Raw genomic sequence first — 21,218 nt, 5'->3', positions numbered from 1 at the left:
CAAAACATAAGCTGAAACAGAGCAGCACAAGCAGCACTCGGGAAGGGGGGTGGGGGGGAGAAGGGGAGAGGACAGAATCAAAATTAAACCAAACAGGAAAAAAAAAAAGCGGTTGGGGAAGATACCATGGACGTCTGCACTGGGGGTGTTTCTTTTGCAGTGCTTACTATACTGGTTTTGTTGTTGCTCTGTGGCTGAGACAGAAAAACATGGTTTTAGTTCCACTGCTGGGCAGCAGAGGCAGCAAGAAAATGACAGTATTGTTTCAACCCCAACCATCTCCTCAGACCCTCCCCTCCCCACAGGCTCAATCACCGAGAAAAGGGAGGATGAAGGAGTGCTGCCCGGGTCACTGGACATCATCCTTCCCTTAGAGGCAATAGAAGTTGAAGGGGATGTACCAAAATCCAAATGTACATGGACTGCTAGATCTATAAGGAAGGAAAACAGAAGGGAAAAAGGCAGCAGCCCTAAGGGATGGGGAGAATCCTGCAATGAGCACTAACAAAAATATCTGGTAAAGGAGAATGAAAGATGGCAGCAGTCCTGAGAGAAAGAGACTACAGAAGTGAGAGACACATGATAGTCATGGTGCAGTCTCAAACAGGGCACACATGAGTCAAGTCTGAGGAGTCCCAAAGTGTACAGGAACAGTCCTAGGTATGTGATAATGCTGAGGGTTCCAGGGAATCTACTGATCCAAGGAAAAGTGTGGTCAGCCCTAGAAAAGGTAGAGAAAAGGTGAGGTAAGTTGTATTTTATCCCTGCTGTGACCTGAACAAAGACGTTTCAGGACCAAAATATGGAAATGGATGGGTTGGGACACAAGGAAAAGGCCATATAGTTCTGCAAGTAGGAAGTTCTTTGGATGGTGCCCAGTAGTTTTTCATCTTTTCCCCTCTTCGGTCTCTCTTGTAGCTGTGGCAGAAGCATAAAATTTCCATTTTCTGCATTCCTGCATCCACACAGCACAACAGTGAGGCCATCACCAGCTTGCTGAAAAGAAGCATCCCACTGAGTCATGTACGTCAGTAACGTCAGGGGTGAGCAAAGTCTGTGTCTGTAGGAAGCCAAACCTGTGTCCGCTAGTATATAGTTCCTAACCCAAATGTAACCCACACACCAGGTATATGGCTCTCATGCTGCTAGACACCAGCAGCAATGTCAAAATCAGCACTGCAGGAGCCCCACTCAAACTCCTTGGTTTACAGATTCAGGGTATCAGATGGGAGCTCTCAGCTCTCAGTGTGCCCTCAGTGCAGTGGCTCTCTATCCCACTGTTCTCAGGGAGTGCAAACTCATACTGCGAAACATCAGGCCCTCATCATCACACCACAGACACCACAAAGAATGTAGAAGTGAAATGCTGAGCTGGAAAACATCTGCCAAAGGTATAATTATGTCAACCAGTGACAGACCTTATAAGGCTGAGACTTTACACACACCTACTCATACTTCAGTTTTTCTTCACAAGCAACATGTCTTGACTTAACTATCCCTTTTGGAGAGGGAGAGAGAAGAAAGAAGAGGAAGATGGGGCAGGTGTAGAGAGGAGAAAGTAGAAGAGAGAGGCATGAATGAATTCCTCAGAAGTCCATGGAAAAAAAAAAGACCATATGATACACTCAAAGCTAAGAAAGGAGAAATACCACAGAAATTAATGTTTGCTGCCTCCTCCTATACATCCCTGCATTGTCTTAAGACTCTGGCTTTCCTAGAGCTTTGCTTTCTGCATGTGTTTCCAACCTGATGGCAGAAGAGATGACAGTCACTGTGGATGTCAAAGAGGAGCAGATCAACCTGAAAAAATTAATCTCAAGCTATTTTGTGGCATAAACACAATCAAGCTTCTGGCAATGCCTGGGTCCACCTCTCCACACAGCACTGAGGTTCCTGTACTTCTCCAGAAACAGTGATTCTAATGCAGAGATCTATCTTTGAAACCTCTTCCAGTGAGACGAATGCAGCACATTCTTCTTAGTCCACTGGGATAAGAAGATAAAGTTACCATGAAGGAAGCTATAAGAAAATAATTCCAATTTTTTGGAAGGCTTTATTACTAAAGTCAAATGGGAAAACCAAAACCAAAACAAACACCCAGGAAGCCAATGTTCTGAAAAAAAGCTGACAGCAGCTTGTTAGGTGTGGTATGTTGCCTTATAAAATACAAACGCACACACCCCCAAAGCACACAGCCTACCCTCCAGGCTGCACTGAGCACTCAGTTCATCCAGCATACTCTTCCTCAGCCAGTGGGCTGAAGAAGACTAAGTATCATGTTTGCTAGTCCAGAATCACATAGCATTTTACTCCAGCACAGAGTCCCAATGAAATTAAAGGCAGCTTACCCTAAGAATTTTTCACAGTTCTTTCTCAGGGGGAGGTATCTGACATACTGAGCTTCCTGCACACACTCATGTCTTGTGGCCATCTAACCAACTCCTCTTCCTGGAAAGAACTAGCCTTGCCTTCTCAGAGCCCCAGGTGGCACAGCCAACTCTTACCCCTCCTTCCTTTCCTACCACCAGCCAACATCACAGTCATTGGGCAGGCTGTGTTTCTTGGTAATTTGGTACAGCTCAAGTTAAAAGAGCCCAATTCACATAAAAAGGTGCCAGGCCCTTCTTAAAATCTATGTAACACGATTAGCTTTGGCACAGCAGTTGGCAGCACTTCCTGAGCTAGACAAGAGACAGACAGACAGGCACAAACGACATAGAGGGTGCAAGAGAAAGAAAACAGACCAGTGTTCATATCGCTAAGGACACACACATCTAGCCAACTAAAAGAAAATAAGTACCAACACATGGGTTATCTCTGGTTATTTAGCCACCTTCACTGCTTCCATGTTTTCTGAGTCTGACACTTACACGGCTTACATATCCCAGCTGCTTTAATACGATATGCAAAGGGAATTTAAGTATTGCTCTCAGTGGGCACAAAAGAAAGGCAAGAAAGGCACAGTGAACTCTTGCCCTGGATAAACACAGGGCTGGTGAAAAGTCAGTCCCTCACATCAGACTTTCAAAGCAGTATTTTGGGATTGGGTTTTTTTGTGTGGTTTTTTACAGTTTTAAGCTGCCACTGAAGGAGGAAGAGGAGAAATATCTTCCAGGTAGTAAAGCAGAAACAATTATTCTGCTTCCTCAGTACTATAACATTCCTGTTTTTATCTGAAATAGGGGAGAAATCTTTTCTGTTATTTTTCTGTGCAAAGGAGATAATACAATAATTGATTTTTTTACTTTAGTTAATGTTCATATCTCAGTCTCAAAGTGTATCACTGGGCTGTGTATGACTCCTGACAATATGACACTGGCCAATTTCCTCTTTGCTCCCTTGAGAGTGGATTTGACTACTTTTTTGACAAATTCTATAGATGTCAAACATTTGGATGAATGAAAAAAGGAAATGAACAGGACAGGGGAGGCAGTTACTGGGTATTTGGTCATGCTGGGATACATAAACAAGATCAGGACAAAAGGAAGTTTTGGATTATAAAGGCTCTGACAAACCTTTTCAGTAAGTATACTAAAAAAAGAAGTGACCAGCAGCTCTGAGCTGCCTGGTGGTGCTGTGCCCACACATTTCATCTGAACAGCGGAGCCCATCAGTCTCTGCCACATCTGCAGTGACTCCTAGTTTGTTCTACGCTGCAAGGCTCCTATCAAGGATGACAGCACCAACACCAGGCAAAGCACCCGCTCCTCTTTTTGGCACCTCTGCAACAGAATGACAAAGCCTCATGTCCAGGCAAGGCACGGACCTGCTCTGCTGAGCCCAGGAGAACCACTGCCTTTTTTTTTTTTTGTTTCACACTCAGAGCAGGCAAAGTCAAACTGCATTGCCAGCAGTTGATTTTCTGCACAAAATGGGAGCTGTATGTGGCGGGGGGCCAGAGGATCACAGAGCCCTTGTGGTGAAGACATGGACCTTTGAGTGCACACGGATCCCCCCGCCCCCTGCCCGGACATGCTATGTAGGGTGATGAGCACAAGCCGAGCGTGCATGGCATGAGAAATGGCGGACGCACGAATCGCAGGCAGCTTACGGGAGGTGCTCACCATCAAATGCACACTGGAGCTCGACTTCCTTTTCTGGACACATCATTGAGAGAGGGAAAGAGAAGGGAAGAGAGGAGATGAGAAGAAAAGCACAGAAACTATTCACACATTAGTGTGCCAGCAAGGGCCCCCCTGCCAATAACGCTCCCCTGAGGCAGGTATAAGCAGCAGCAGAAATGCACAGACACACGAGAAGGAGCAGAGAGAAGTCACCATTAAAGCACATGACTACACACCAGGGAAAAGGGCAGGGCTGAAGATCCCCATCCCCTCAAACATTGAAGTCAGAACATAGGTGCCCCACACATTGATATAAGGAGTGAAGAAGAAAGAGGAATATATATCCACAAGATGTGGGATGCAAGGGGGTGCCTCTCTGTGCTCTCCCACCTCAGCTTTCCCATCCACGCTGAAGAGGTAGGCAGAAAGTCTACATGTGTTCACATTTGGAGGAAACAGAGATATGTTTGCAACTCAAGTGGGAGGGTAGGGAGGAGGGCAGAACAGAGGGACACCCCCAGGGGCCAAAGAAAGAAGGGGGAACTTCTGTGCATAGCATGGGGAGGAGACAGGCTCCCTCACACAGAATTTGGGGCTGATTGGAGAGGCAAGGTACACTAACACTCAGACAAGTAAGACAGAGGCACTCAACAGCCAGAACACTTTGTGCTTTCAGATTTCTTCTCAGTTTGTGAAGAGAACAAACAGGTTCAAACATTACTTAACCTTCTTGGACTCTACTCTTGTTCAACAGCATCTTCAGTCATCTTCAAAGACACCTTCACACTGAACTGCAGCCTCAAGTAAATGAGACTCAGCATGCATTTCTCTACTCTTTCACTAAACTCTTCATGTCATCCTGTCTAAGCTGAGCCTGGCAGGTCTTCCAGCATTACAATGCTACTCCTTCCCCCTGCTGTCTCCACATACATTTTCCATCTGCCCTTCTTCAGTACTATCTAGGCTATTTCTCTGCTGCTTACCACAGAGTCTAGCTCACATAAGTCGTGTAGGACAGCATGTCCCAGTCAAAAATTATGATGGTGTGGGCTCAGCTACATACCTCTGGACTGCTGCACACTACCACAGCCCAGCCCTGGAGCAGCCTCTTGACACAGTACAGGCAATGGACTTGTACCTCCCCATTTCATACACTTACTGAGCCTTCACAGCTTTCAGCTTGCATGTTGCCTTCATCCCTGTGATCCTCACATCAGAGCTCAAGCACACATACAGACTGACATGCCTTTGAAAGCACAAGTGCCAATGTTTACCTCATACCCAGAACCACATTCCTAATCACACCATACAGTCCAGAATCACACAGCCACTGCATGAACAGACTCAAAGTAGCAAAGCTTCTGCCTCATCTGATCTTTAATTCCTGTACAGACAGACTCTGATCTGTTCTGCATTTGGCTCATGAAGCTTTCACTTCATTGAGGCACAACATAGGGCTTGACATTACACGGTTTACAAATTTGTGATTTCTCTCATATTTTTTTCAGGACAATTTAGCTTCTCCACAGGCTTTTCCTCAAGCTAGAGCTAAAATATGATGTACTACCAGTGAATGAATACAATGCTTAGACCACCAACAACCCAGAGGAATCCTTGTACCCAGTCGCAACAGGCTGCTCCAAAACTTCAGTTTGACTTTTAAAGTATCCTGTAAGTTGCAGCAGGCAAACAGAGACTACATGGATACTGCAGGGAAACTTGTCTCTGAGAAGGACAGTCTCATCTGAAGTTCATACAGGTTTCCAGTGAGTTACCAAAAAAAGGGACAGAAAACGTTAAGATACAAGCAGAAGGTTCAATATGAAAAGAGTCAACGAAGCCATGCAGAAAACAAACACCCTCCTACACAGAGGCACAAGTAACAACGACACAGGAGGAAACAGAACCCTCTGCACATCAGAATTTAATTAGAATACAAGCTAAATTTAAAACAGCCTTGGTCTATTAACATGGCATGATGTAGTGTAGAAATCCCAGAAAGCACATTATTGCTGGCTACTATAATAACAGGGGCAAGGAAAGCTAGCTAGGCAGTATGAAAAGGGTGGGGAGTGAGGTCTGTGTTACAACCAGAGCAGGAAAGTACTACTAAAACACAAGACAAGTTAGATAATGCCAACATGAGGCACTGGCAGTAAGTGCTAAAGCATCAAAAATTATTAAGTCAAAACATATACAAGGAAGTTACTAAAACCAGATCAATCTCCCAATACCATCTTAACAGCTGCATCAGAACCATCTATGTTACCTTCCCAAGGTGACTAGCTGAGTGAGCAAAACTTTTTGTTCTTCTTGTAATGTGACTGCAACTTAGCAAAGTAAATAAGATAACAAAAGTTTAGTTATAGAGTTCTCTTTCCCTTCCATAACACAGCTACATCTCTAAGAATTACCAGGCAGTGCAGAGATGTCACAGGGAATGCAAAAAACTGTTAAAGGCAGACATATAATCTACAGTGAAGTACCTCACTGATCACTTTCTCCCCGCACCTGAGTGACAAAACATTCTCCCAAAGCAGCACAGACCACAAATCTAGGGATGAGTGTTTGTTAAAGTTGTCGAAAGAGGAGCATATTCTCTGCAGTAAAACTTAAGGAAGACTCTTGCTTTAGGTAACAATAAGGAGAAGTCAGCAGGTGACAGAAGACAACCTGAAGAATCACTGTCTCTTCAGTATAACAATACTAGAAATGGCCACTGTAAATCTTTCCACAAAACATACTGGAAGATGCTATAGGAAGTAGAGTGATCCTAAGCAAGGTCCCATTCACAGTCCTGGGCACTTAACATGGCTATTTTTTAATGACAACTTTTTGCATTTCTATCTTCTACATGCAGTTCTCCCCCAGTTTGATACTGTCAGTATATTTATGTTAAAGTATCACATTTGCTGCAAGTCATGTTCCTATGAAGAGTATAGTAATTTCAGAACTTGAGGTAGGAAAAAAAAATGTTGAACCTAAAGCAGATCAGTAAGAGGCATCTTGAACTAGCAAATTTGAGGTCCTATTTCTATTTCTGGTTTAGCCCTTTTGTGTGATGCTGAGCAAATAATTTCATCTTTGTCAATCCATCTTCTCTCTTGGCCTTTTGTCAGCTTGTTTGTTTAACTTGTAAGCTAAGAGGCAGGGATTTCCTGCTTAGCCATCGCTACAGTGCTAAGCACACAGGACCCTTGATCTCATTTGGTGTTTCTAGGCATTACAACAATGCAGTGAAAAAACTGAATGCATCAAAGGTGGGTATGATGTGCTACTGGAAGTCAGCACTTAAACAGATCTGAAGCACTCCCCAGGTGTCTTGCATAAAACAGTTCAGCACACAACTCTGCTGTTCAGATGAACTTGGGTTCTCCTCATTTAGCTTCAGCATAGTAACCTTTAAATGTATTGCTTTAAGACCACAAGTCCAGATACAGAGATAGGAGCAGTAGCTCCTGTTGGTCACTGTGTGGATGTTACTTGACCCTTAGGGATTTCATAGGTTAGTTCACCTTGCTACTGTGCTTTCTCTGTTTAAGGCACACTTTCACCAACTGCTTTCTCAGCAGCCATGCCAGTTTACAGAGCATCCTTCCTTCTCCACATACTCTTTACTGTGCAAAGGGCAGGGAAAGCTGGTACCCACCAGGCATAAAATGTACACTTACTGCAATATTCTTTACAAACAGCAGAACAAACGGTATTTGATGCCTCTTTGCAGTTATGCAATATGAAGGGCAGATTTTACAACATTAACCTGGTTAAACAAAAAAAAAAAAAAAAGGATTTTTACTCTTTCAGCTGAGTTCTCCTTTTAGCTGCTATTCAGCTTCTGCTGGGAAAGAAAACAAAGTGCATGTGGCAGAAAGACAAGGTAGAAAATCAACAGATTTTGCAGAGCACTGCAAGTGAACGCTGTTAAAATCTCCAGCATTCCACAGCATTCTCCACAATTTGCTATTTACATGGTGTCACAGTGGGCCTGAAAAATATTATCGTTATACTTCTATACATCTTAATCACAAACCGAAGTGGTCAGAAGTAAACAGGAAAGAAAAAAAAAGAAGACACTAACAAAGAGCTTAGAAAAGGACCGATTTAAAAACACTTACAATTACATACTTAACTAAAAATACCACTTTGAGCATTAACAAATTCTGATTACAGAGGTGGATCTGACAGGCCCTACTAGAACTAGAACTAGAAGCACACATAGTCTCTGATACCAGTAGGAAGTGAAACACCCCTTTGGAAAAAAGGGAACACAACTGTTTGAAGGGCTACCCAGAGACAGAAAAAAATCAACAGCAGGACTGTAACACTAACTACAGGGAGCCCAGACCCTGACAAGGTAAGAGAAAGGACATTCAGCATAAAGTGTCCTTAATCTTCATCCAGGTGTTTGCCCCAGCCCACTCCTTAACCCCTCTCTCACCTTGCAGTAGATAGCAAGTCCAGATTACAAGCAGAAAGGGCAACAAGAAAGCAAGTAAATTTGAGATGAAGCTATCTAAAGCAAACAATAAAATGGTAGCTGCAAAATGTTGCTCATAAATTTAGAATCTTAAAAAAATACCTGGGACCTACAGTGGTGGCCACAAGATATGTGGTATGTTACATGGCTCTGCAACTCGTCAATCAGTATCTTCTAGCCTCACTTTCTGGATTTGAAAGCTGAAAAGCATGTTCCTTGGGGATAAAACCTGGGCCTTCCTGTTGCTACTCCATCAGCTTGGATCCAAATTCTGCTTGAAGAAAGTTAGTGCAGCACTACAAAGGTTTGATGAGCAGGCAGAATTTAAGATTCAAGGCAGTTTAAATCATTCATTATTTAAGATAATGGAAAAGTTCTCAAGTGCCAAGCTGATGAAATATCTACCAATTAGCAGAATTAGTACTTGAAATGGAAGCAACAGTGCAAAATGAAAACCAGGAATGTTTCAAATAGATTTTGGAAAGGAATTTGCTAGAGGAGAGGGTCATATACACAGAAATTTATCAAAATAACATCCGTGTGGACCTACCTATATTGGAATTAAAAAGTGTTTCTTTCCCATCTTCCCCTCCTGATTTAAGCTTCCTCTACTCCCTTCCAAAATGGTCTGATCAAGTAAAATGCATGCATCCTAATTGCTTTAGTGCTAAACTTCATTCAGCAAAGGATTAAAGCCAATTCCTATGGAAACAAAAACTGTGCCTTTTTTTTTTTACACATCAGCTCAACACAACTCATACTAGATGCTCATACCACCACCACATATGACTAATAAATCATTGCTCTCTCTCATTTGTGCTAAATCAGCAACTACATGCTGCACCTTCCATCAGATATTTACTAATACACGTTTTCAAGGAGTTCTTGGGAAGAAGGCATGAGAAAGATGTATAGGTCTCACCCAAGCTTGCATACTTCTATGTAATAGAAATTCCTACTGTATTTGTCAAATAATGCAGAATTCTAGCACAGGCAGCTCTGAGTACCAGCCAAAAGGATGGGAAAGTTACGTTGAGCAGAAAGTAAAATAAGACAAACTGATGGTGGTTTTTTCCTCAATGTCTTTACAGTCATTAATTTTACACTAGTATAATAATCCATTTGTGGAAGAAATACCCTTTCCATTCTTATCTACTGTGTGGATATCTGTGACAAAAGTCTCATGGAGCATAGTCACCCTGGATCAGATAAAATCAGTGAAGAAACTGAAGTATTTTCTTTCAAAACTCCATAAGGAGTTAATTCCAAGAAGGCTGTAAAAGACAAACAAACAAAAAACTCAACCACCAAACAAACCAGTCTTCTTATCTGGAAGAAACATGAGAAACAGCCTAACCACATGGCATGTGGTCAGCAGCAGACTACAGTTAAAAATACAGCACGCAATGCTTGTTCTAAACCTACATCTGATGTAGAATTATTTATATAGGAAGTGGGAGTAAAAAGGATACCACAAAGCTGAAAATCTAGTTAGTGTTCAAGTCACAGTATTTGTGCTCTGCACTACTGCAATGGGCAGAAAATCATTGTTTGCTACAACTAATGTAAGACCAGATGCTCTTAACTCAACCAGACACTGGCACAAGTGTTTGTCAGAACTGCACAGGGTGAGAAGATGAGTGGAGGTAAAATTACAAGTTTCCTGCATAAAGGAGCAACACATGGCAAGCATGCTGGTCACAATGGTGAGGCCAACAACCAGACAGTGACCAACACAGAGACTGCTGCACAGCAGCCAAGTGTGCCAGTACTGCTCCAATAGGCAAATGGACATGATAAAAGCTACACTTCCACGGGATGACTAACAGGATGCAGCACCACACATTTGGACAGCAGGGGCAAGTAAAGAGGTAAGCATGTAGCCACAGAAATCCTACAACACAAGTGTTAAGGATGTACTAATAAACATACACAGACCTGTTCTCTATCTTGTCCGAGCTGAGCACTGGGGAAAAGCAATCTGTACTTTTAAAAGTCTGTATTATTGAGCAAAAGAGTAATGCAAAACAGGAGCTTCAATAAGAAATATTTGATTTATTTCTGAGTTTTAACACTTAGAGAAATGGGGACTCAAAAGCCACATCCAAAGATAGACACCATTTGGGGAAAATGGGAAACAAACACCTCTCCTGAGGGCCCTCAGCCCAGGCTGAATGCAAGCAATGCCCCTCATGGACAACACTGGGGTTCCTACTGCAAAGCCAGACTGCTCTAACACTTTGGAGCAAGGAATTTGCATGCAGACTCTTGACTTAAAGTCTCCAGTGTCATGCAGAAGCAGAGAAAAGGTTTCCAGAGGGCAACCTCATTCACCATGTACAGAGAATGCTATGTTCTCTAATCTACCTTTACTTACACTTTATCACAAGTATTCAATTATAAATATGAGGAACAACGTATACTGTGAAGAGCTGAAAAGAAGTAAATCCAGATTTATCCTTTTTATGGAGGAAGACACCATGTACTCCATGAACCAAACACCACAAGCTTTCTATGGAGCTGGAAGCCTCTAACATACAGGGTCTCCTTGTAAATACATTACCAGGAAATTGTGCCTCAAAATCTGTGGGCATATCCTTTGTTCATTTTTGCAAGATTTTAACCCAAGATGTGGCACTCCCTGAGAGCCTGTTGGAAATCAAGAATCCTGAGAAGAAAGCTCTTTTTTTTCTAGATAGGTAACAAAACTATGTAGATGTGTTAATACTTGCTGCTTTTTCTTTTGCTTCTCCACTGCCTCACTGGGATTTTGAAGAAAGCACCTGCTGGTTCTCAGTTCACAACATTTGGGATAGCCCATTCTTATTCCACTGGGATTTGACTGTAATGTTTTCAATATCAACAGATGCAACAACTCTAACACACTTGCTGTATTACTGTGCATGTGTTCAATGCATATCTGTACAAGAGGCAGGCCTGTGCAATGGCACAAAAGCTCACTCTTGCAGGCACATTTCAAAGACAAGCATCCTAGGCCAAGAACAGTGGTTCCACAGGGCATTTTGGTCAAAATAAAAAGCCCAGACCTTGGGTGTAAATAGGGCAGAACACTGCAGGACTTCAAGAATACATGTTTTACTAGAGCAGTCTCCAAAATAAACACCAGTCCTCTGGAAACACCTCTTTTTCCAGTAGCCTGCTTGTACTGCGAGCCCTCTGGAAACAAAGCCTCATTAAAGTGGAAAAGGGCTAAGACAGCAGGAGAGAACAAGTGTGCTGGTCATGCAGTGTGCATGTCAGACCCCCAGCATGGGGAGAATGAAGACTGTCCATAATGTTAAACCAGGAGATGAACTGTTCCCATAAGAGCTGTAGAGAAAGGTTTGGACTTCAAATGAAAATGCAAGCTAGTAAACCTAGCCCTTCTTTTCCATGTGGAGAACAACTATCCTTTGGAACAGTTAGGGGAGGACAGTGCTGTAGCCTTCAACTATCTCTATGCCAGCACCAGATGGTAAAAGGCTACTGCCTGCAACAGCATCCAGCCTCAGCAATGGTCTATTTGACCTCCAGAATTAAACAATGACCATGCAACACAAAGAGTGACATCGGAGTGGGGAAAAAATAATTCCCCTCAGAAAGGAACAGGAGAGTGCCTCAGCTTCAGGCACACAAACTGAACCCTTAATACAATACTCAGTTTCCATTCTGTCCAAACATGAACATTGGGAGGCTCCTCCTTCCTGACCCCTCTTCCCAGCTCAACCTTCAGCATCTCTCCAAGCGGATAGACAAAGAAACTTCCATGGAGTCTGCTGGGTATCGTCAGTCACTGACAATATCCATATTCAGAAGCATTCTGCACTGAACAGAACAGACTAGTCAGAGGCATGTGTCACAACTGAGCAAGTCCTTGGTCTTTCTAATCCACAGCACTGACCAGTTCTCCATACAGAAAGGGGGAAAAGAATTCCTGCTGTTACAATAGTGCACTTAGCTAGTTGTGTGATGTATAAGGTACACGTAAGGAACAATAAGATCCTACATGGGGCTCCATAACAGTACAGTGATTATAGCAATCCCAGCCACAGGATAGGGCTGTAGTTTTACCCTGGAAGAGGAAGGGCAACAGAGAAAGTGGCTGCCTTCTGTTCAGATGGTGGGAGAGACAGTAAAATGGGAAAGCAAGAACTTACCTTCACTCCATCTGACTTCTTGTTCAGCAGGCTTTTGGCAGCTGTGGAGAGAAGCAGAAGTAGGTCAGATTTTGGTTTCAAGACTTCTTTCTCTCTCCCCACTTCCCTCAGAAATGCACAAAACTTCAGAAGGACAACCATCCTGTTAATTCCTCTCTAACAGCAAGAGACATGGAAAACAGACCAAATCACTCATCAAATTCATCCTGATAGCAGAGGGTCATCCAGCCTATCTACTGTTCACTTATTTAGGCAAAAATGCTCCCAGTTTCACTATCTCAGGAAAACCAAGTCTGAAATGATAATTTAGAGCTCCTCTGTTTCAATCCTCCATTCATACACTGTGACCCCATCCAGAAGTGTCAGCAGTTACAGGGGAAAAAGCTAAAGAAATCTGTCAGATCTTTGCAACAGGATGAAGGTTGAAGGTGCAGCCATTCACATAACAGACATGGCTTATAAAGGAGGCATTGATAATGCAGAGGCCTCCTAATTACTGCTATACACAGTTACCCTGGGGATAGCTGGATAGCTAAAAGGAAGAGACTGAAAAAGTGCAAAAGTCAGCATCTGATAACTGATAAAAAAAAAAAGGAGAGAATGACAAAAGAGACCAGAACTAAGCTGAATTTCTTCACTGAAATATAAAGATTGTCTGCTGTGCTCAGCTTGAACAACTGGCAATACCAATGAAACTGAGAGCATGATAAGTGCACACAGAGAGCCCACAACAAATCCCTGGCAGAAGACACACTTGGGAGTGATGAAGGAGCTGCTCCATCTACTACAGCAAAATGGTACGTTGACAACCACTGTCAACAGTAAGATCCCATCTACAATCTCAACAGATATAAAACATATCTTGCCTACTTATGAAGAACATATTCAGTTGTTTCAACTTCCATAAACAGCACGCTAGACAACTACTGGACCAGCACACTGATACAGCTCTCCTAAGCAGCTGCTGGGAAGCATAAGGGTCTGGGTACTTGACCTGGATTTGAGGTCCAGCAAAGATGAGACTTAGAGAAAAGGCAAATCCTAAGACAATGCTCACATGCCTGTTGAAATGTTTCACTCCCAAAGACATGCGGACCAACTCATGCACAGAGTGCTTAGTCTCTCTAGAAGCAGCAATATTAGGCAGAAAAGGTTTTAGCAATACCTAAGCAACTGTCAAATTTTGTGTCAACAGCATTTTCCACCCTGCTTTCCCTACCATAAAACCCTACAGACATGGATTAACTAGACAATATTAGCTGAGCTGGTGCAAATGACTACAGCATCTCCTCACAGCAAAGAGGTGGTATCCCATACAAGCTTGTTAGAATATTTGAATTATTTTCCTAATTCTACTCTCTAATGCAAGTATAAAACTAGATTATGATTTTGTTTTCAGTCCAGTTCTCAGAAACCAAGAACACTGGAAAAAAAATCATGCACAGTGTTCCAAAGTGCACACATGAAGGTGGGCAAAGTGACTCAAGCAACTGATTTACCCTGCAACAGACTCTTTGCTGAGTGTACACATACTAAAGCATAGTAAGACTGCATCTAACAAATAAGTTCTTGCCACCTTCAAGGCACAACGAAGACCACGTTGACTCTACATGAAAGTGAGAAGGAGAACAACGTGACTATGGGGTCAAAAGAGGTCCAGCGTTTATACGACACATACATCAAGGCATCTCTCACAACAACCGCTGAAAACAAGAAACTGTTACAGCCTTACAACACTTCAGAAGGAGTAAAGGATTCTACAACTTAACAAATATGGCAAAAGGAACATCCTCAGAGTGAAAAAACCCCCAAACATCAGAGAAGCGAAACAGTACCACCATATGTTCTGGGAATGACCCAGACGATCAGGGAAGCAACATTTTTCACACTTTCTGCAGTTTTCCCAGAACTCCACATTTGTCTTTGTGGACAGAAGACAGCTAAAATCATGTTCTACGACATTAAAGCAACTTCATCTGAGAGTCCTTCCATGCAGCACTATGTAATGCTGATCCAGTGTCTCCTGGTGCAGCCTGTCCATCCAGCCTCCTTCCCTGATTGTACCTCTGCACAGCACACACTGCTCTCCCACAAGCCTGTCAGCACCCCAGTGTTGTAGAAAGAAACTTGGTCTGTGTTGTATTTAGTTCATGCATCACAGTGTGGTTTAGAAGGATCTGGAGAGCCCATGAAATGCATTCACTCACAAAGTTGACTGTAGACACCTCAAACAAAAGGGAAGCATGCAGGTTTCCCCACAGGTCAACCTGTACATGTTGTAAGACAGAAATTAAAGGGGATGCTATTGGAATTTCTACACAAGCAACAGACAAGACTTCCTGTAACAATAATAATTTTAGAAGACAGGCAGATTAGCTAAGAGACAACAGAGGAGAAAAATTCAAGGACACATGAAGGCAGGTTCTTTACTGTTCAGGAAATGATCTTATACCCATGCTCTGCAGTTTTCCAGGCATGAGATACTAGTATTAATTTTCTTCATCCTTCCCACTTCTTCTACCTGTTAAAGGGATTAAATTCCCTCTTCTCAGTGAGTTAAGAGTTCCTCTAGAATTAAGCAATACAAAAGCACATGCTGCTAACCCAGCAACTTAAAAACACAGTTCTGTTCCTGGCTTAACAAGACACCCTCCAGTTAATCTCTGAAGAGAAACACAAAAGGCCTCCCGTGCACGCACCCCAGAACTCTCCTGAACTTTAGGGAGAGGAAGATAAAAGTAGAAGGAATTATTAGAATAATTTACATCCACTCTTAATGATAAACTAGACTCTCTGGCCATAGTGATAAACATTTAAACACAGTAATGAAATCCATGTCACTCTGGCAAGCTGCAAATGGAAGTTACATACTGAAGTCCACAACTTCAGTTTGTGAAGATGGCTGCTCCTAAGGTGAAGACCAATTTTTTCCATCCTTTCACTCAGCTTATAGCAGACTTACTTAGAGAGTTTTACCTAACTGAGCCCAGATCCTTAAATATTGCAGGAGACTCTGAAAACCCTGTCTACTTTTTCCTAGTAATAAATTTACTTCTCAGAAAATGGCTTAGGAGTTTCATGCATATGATCTAATCTGTTGATTTACCTGACTGTACTTCTGTATTCTGTAAGTGAATTCAGATCAGTGTTTTCTCGGGTCATCTGAACATCAGAAGCCACATGTAAGCACCCAAATAATCCTGTGTATACCCTAGTGTGACCCCAACAATCCTTCAGGGAAATTTAAATCACAAAGTTCTCTCTCACAGCTGAGTGAATACCAACCAGAGTGTGGAGAGAAGCTACAAATCTCTTATTATAACCAGATTTTAACTTCCTGACTTATACTGAAAGGAGTACAACTGTACCTGTTTTTAACAAGCAGCCTACAGCTGGCCTGAGACACAATCTTCAACAAGAATCATAAACAGACAATATTAAACTGTTGAATATATCATAACTTGAGAAAGGAGCCAGATAACATTCCTTTATTTTTAGGTTAACTGTCCTGGGGCAAAAGGCACCTAGCAAGCAACAAATTACTCATAACAGAATAAAAACTTTTTTTTTTCTTTGTAAAAAGTAAGATTTTCTTTATGGGCTAAAAAGAAAAAGAATACTGCTACAGACTCTTTAAGCATACAACTTGTCACAGGCTAAAACCACACTGTCCAGTGAAGGAACTCCATATTACAACTGCAACACAGGAGATAGTAAGGACAACAGGATTACAGGAGTCTTCTCATATTTCCTGCAGACAGTACTATCGTGCCTAATTAATTGGTACTGGGGTCACATGAGCCTTCATTTTCCTCTCAGTTCAAAACATCTGTGAAAGAAGCTTTTAGGAGATCTCATCCCCAGACAGGAAGAAGCTTCTCTCTTCATAAATTTAGTTTCCTGTCTGCTGGGAATGGGGCTTTTAAAGGCCCAGAGAATAGTGTCACCCAATTAGAGAAAATAAAAATCCCTTAAGGTCTTTAGGGAAAGAAACAAGTGCTATCTCAGAACTTTTCAAGGGCAGTTAGATAACCTGTCACGACAGGGAAAGTCTGAGCTCTACTCAAAGTTCCCACATGAACTTCCTAACTTTTTAGTTAGCATGCACTTATTCTTCAATTCCAGCAGATGTATGTATTTCAACTGCAGCAACTTAAAAAAACCTAAATAAATTAAAAAGTAATTACAGTTTTAAAAGAAGTCAAGCTCATATTACACACAGTCCTGCAAAGAAAACAGGAATAGATGACTTCCCCATTTAAAAAACACATAAAAACATAAGGAATTGCTACTCTCCACAGAGACTATGAAGGCTTTGCATCTAAATTCATGACATCTCTTTCTGGACAATTTATCTAAATGTCTCATACTTGGGACCACAGTTTATATTCAAAGCAGAACTCACTGACACTGAGAACCCTGCACTCACTATGGGCCACTGAGGATTTCCTTCGCTTCAGCTGTTAGCTGGAGTGGGTCCAGCAGCTTCAGTCCTTGAGACAGAGAAGATTGAGTAGATTAAGCCTTTTCCTCCTCCATACTAGCTCAGGGATTAAGTGGATGTATAGGGTCACACACCATTAAGGAGAACCCTTCTCTCTGGCATTTCATGTAGTCAAAATCTAGGCCACAGGAGATTTTCATACCCAAGCACTTCTGCAGCTTCATTAGAAATTACAACATTTGCAGACTAAAAATTAACCTAAAATTTCTGTTTAAAAAAAAATAATCAAACCCCATTCTACTTCAGAATCATCAATTAAGTGAAATAAAAACTAGTTGTGTAAATAGATCAAAAATGGTTCTTACCAGCATAAAGCCCAAGAAAATGTTTAGTTTTGTATAGTCCTGTGGAAGCCCTGTCATTGTCCCACAGCTCCTCAAATAGTTATTTCAGAATCAATCTCAGAAAAGAGTATATAATTTTTAAGTCCTGTAATAACACAATCTTGGGACAGATGAATGGAAAAAAATCATTCTGTCTCTTTAAGGCCAAACTATGAGAAATGCAGTAAAGAGAAATCACTGTACCAGCAAGTAATGCTGACGTATTGGCACAGGTTCACCTCAAAGCAAGAACCAAGGAAAAAAAAGTTCTGAAGTTGCTGAGGGATGTCCCTTAATTGTAGCACGGTTTCACATAATTTGATTTTTTTTTTTTTAAATCACCCTACAGGAGGCTAAAAACCCTGCCTTGATTTCACAAAGAATGTATACATGAATGTGCACTTTGAATGCTGGAATGACCATTTCACAGGGGTTTTCATTGCAATTAAAGGTTTATTGTAACGCCACTCAGAACATAAGTATTGGTATCTACCATTTGTAAATGGCTAGATGAAATTAATACACTTCCATTTCATTCATCATCACTTAGAATCCATATAGCAGAGTTTCACTTGAAAGTAACTGTAGTCAGGTGCAAAAAAATCTGACTCATGCATTCATGATTGCCCTTTAGAAAGAGAAAAAAAATTGCGAGGAGGGTAAAGAATGCAAACAATCCTATAAACAAAAAGCACTTGCAAACAGAGGTTTTCCACCCAAATGGAAATGAACACAGATAAGACTGCATCACCTAGATGTGCTGAGCCAAGACAGTCATCTTCCAAAAAGCATGAATTTGCATGTTGAGATTTGCATTTTCAGTAAATGCACTACGTAATGCAGTTGGGTGGGAGCCAAACTACCAGCTATTAAATTTAAAAGGATGAAAACCACTTCTGAGACTCCAAGAAGGAAAACTCTAATAGCTAGATGCTTCAGACCCATTTTTGATGAGTCAAAGTAATACAATATCCAAATAGCTCCTGTCCCTATTCTCACCAATATTACTTTCCTGTCCCTGGTTCAGGTCTAAAGGACACACCTAATAAGAGTTCTTGACTACTGGTTTATGATGGGAAAGGCAACAATGCCAGCTAGAATTTCCCAAAAGTAATCTGCTAACAAAATATCATGAGAGGATTGTGGCAGCTGACTTCATTTCTGTTCTGTACCATACTACAGCACCATATGCTCCTCCACAAACAATTTCCTATTTTACAGTGGTCACCAGCCAAGGCAAAGTGACCACCTTTACACTATGATGAACTGAAAGCATGTTTCCTCCCCTCCTACTCAACCCCTAAATGGTTAAAATATACTCCAACTCACTCACACAAAACAAAACCAAGGAAGGGATGGGAACATTGAGAACTTACCTGAAAAATTCCGAGACACAAGCATTGTTGTGAGGATTGCACCCTGTGGGGAAGAGAAAGCAGGGATAATAGAGTGTCACTTGAGAAAGGGGCTGGGCCGACCCATGGAGAATACAATGCATCAGGTGCCAATGCAAAGATATACCAATGCTACCCTGAAAAGTCCCAGTGTATCCAGGATTCCCACATGTGGGTGGTTGGGCCTGACACGGGACCACTCTGAGTCCTGCCTTTCTAGAGTGGCACCTAAATGCCAGACAGGATAGCCTAGGAAATCTAAAATGGCACTAAGAGTTATGCTTAGACATATAGCTGCTTCCTTGCTTTCAAATGGCAGATGGCAGAGGCTCTGCCCCAGCTACAGGCAACTGGTAACAGCAGTACTGGAAGGCAGAAAGTGTTCACAACCAAAAGGCCCAGGACTAGCTGCTCTATTTCAACTCTCTAGCAGAAAGTAGAAGGGGTGAATATGTAGCAGAAGAGGCATGGGAAGCTTGCAGCTTTGGAGAAGGAAACTACCTAGCTCCTCAATACACTACTTCAGTAGTCCGTACTGAGGGATCACATAAGGTACCCCTCTAAAAATGCACTAGTCATGAAAAAAGACACTGTTGGTAGGAAGGCACTAACCTCAAATTCAGAGAATTAAAAACAAACTTAAGGCAAATTAAGATGTACTTACCTTTAGCTTTCTTCTAGCATTGAACTTTCTCAAGCATTCCACAGTCTCCTGCCTGTGCATCATCGATGCGACAGTGGATCGTTGCTGAAAAACAAGAACAGCAGAAGATCAAGAACAGATCAAGAACATACCTTAACCAAATCAGACAGGGAAGTTCATTCCACTTGTACACAGTTGTGACGTGCAAGATGACGTGGCCAAGCCTCTCACCACTGCATGGCTGCAAAACACTGCAATGGGTTCACAACTTAAAAACTTCCATCCAGATGTGTTAAATCAAGGTATGCTATCACAGGACTGTGTCTAAGAAACTCTATGATTGAGGTACAGGCGAGAATCAATGCTCCCTGCCTTTCAGGCACTCACATGACTTAAGACAGTAAGAAGACAAAGCCAAATGAACAAGCATACTCATGAGGGACTGAGTCAGAGGCACTACAGAAAAGATCTACGTTGCATTAGTTACAGCTTGAAAGGGAAATTCTGAGCAGCAAGTGAATAATAGTGAGCAATAGCCTTCCTAGACATGGCAACCCCCGAATGTAAGTGCTTGACTAGCAGAGTCCTTGGCATCTTTGTATCAGTTTTGCAGAAATAGGTTTTCAGTGTGTAAGAGGAAAGATCATATAGTTCTACTGTGCCAACGCAAAAACCTGAGCATAACCTCTAGCCAGTGATGCACATCTGTCATCCACGGCAGACTGGGATCCCCTCAGCTGAAGAAAGACAACTTCCCAGAAGCATTGCAGTCATTGAGATCTCATGAAGAAATCAGAGACTGATGCTGCCAAGCATTTAGAGCACATGAGGAAAGCAGTGACTAATGCCAAAGTAGCTGTTGCTCTTGCATAGAGCCACAAGCCTGAATTCCCTTCACAAGGACAGTGAGTGAATTACTAACCTGGCAGATCAGTGTGCACAAAGCCTCCACTAACTTTCTGCTGCCTGAAAAAAATTCTGCAATATCCAAAAGAACTCTAAACCATGCTCATATTCAGTTAGTTTCATGGGAAGTCTCTGCTTTGATCCTATTGTCAAAGCTAGTCACCCACTGCAGTACACTCAGCAGTGTGTGGGGAGAATGTAGCCAAACTGTCCTCTAACAACTGTTGGTGGTCACTGCTTGTTCAGTCTCCTTAGGAGTGAGAGTGATGTCCAGTTGTTCAATGTAAGCTTACAAGAATAAGGACAGGCGCTTCAGAAGTTCACTGATGCTAAGAAAGTCAGTGTCTCAGATAAACTTAAGATTTCCTACAACATTTACTTTCAAGGAGCCATACATATCCAGAAAGGAAATGCATGTTGCACACACAGGGACTGCAGAGCAAATGGAAGCAACAGACTCAACAGGAGGCAGTTTTGGTGAGAGGCTAACGTGTCTGTGAAGTGAAATCAAACTCCCCATAACTCAGAGAAGGAAAGCCTCTCTTGAACTGCTCTATATTATGTTGCCACAGGGAGCGGGCTATCACAATACGGCTTTGGCTACAGGCATTGGGAAGAAAGGTAAATATACAGGAACTGCTATTGATTACAAACATGCAAGGAGAAAGAAAAAGAAAGATATGCAAAGCCTCAGCTGGTGTGAAGTTTTGACTTCCAAGGAACTTGCATCACTTTAGAGCAGACACTACA

The 21,218-nt window shown here is 42.1% G+C and overlaps 1 protein-coding gene across 13 annotated transcripts in view; it reads right to left on the bottom strand.

Moving 5' to 3' along the window:
- Positions 1-21,218, bottom strand: part of CAMK2G (calcium/calmodulin dependent protein kinase II gamma) — a 118,095-nt gene that overhangs the window by 15,861 nt on the left and 81,016 nt on the right. For 5 of the 13 annotated variants that reach the window (XM_027649369.1, XM_027649381.1, XM_027649368.1 and 2 more), the window contains 5 exons: positions 19,584-19,667; positions 18,902-18,944; positions 12,699-12,739; positions 4,065-4,097; positions 126-194 (listed from right to left, as the gene is read on the bottom strand). In XM_027649369.1, the coding sequence (XP_027505170.1) occupies positions 126-194; positions 4,065-4,097; positions 12,699-12,739; positions 18,902-18,944; positions 19,584-19,667 (270 nt within the window). The remainder of the gene's footprint in view (positions 1-125; positions 195-4,064; positions 4,098-12,698; positions 12,740-18,901; positions 18,945-19,583; positions 19,668-21,218) is intronic. The other 8 variants (XM_027649372.1, XM_027649377.1, XM_027649375.1 and 5 more) reach the window with 3 other exon arrangements.

Source organism: Corapipo altera, unplaced genomic scaffold (assembly GCF_003945725.1).
Source record: "Corapipo altera isolate COAL_440 unplaced genomic scaffold, ASM394572v1 53, whole genome shotgun sequence".
Taxonomy (NCBI): Eukaryota; Metazoa; Chordata; class Aves; order Passeriformes; family Pipridae; genus Corapipo; species Corapipo altera.
This window is presented reverse-complemented; position numbering and strand designations above follow the sequence as displayed.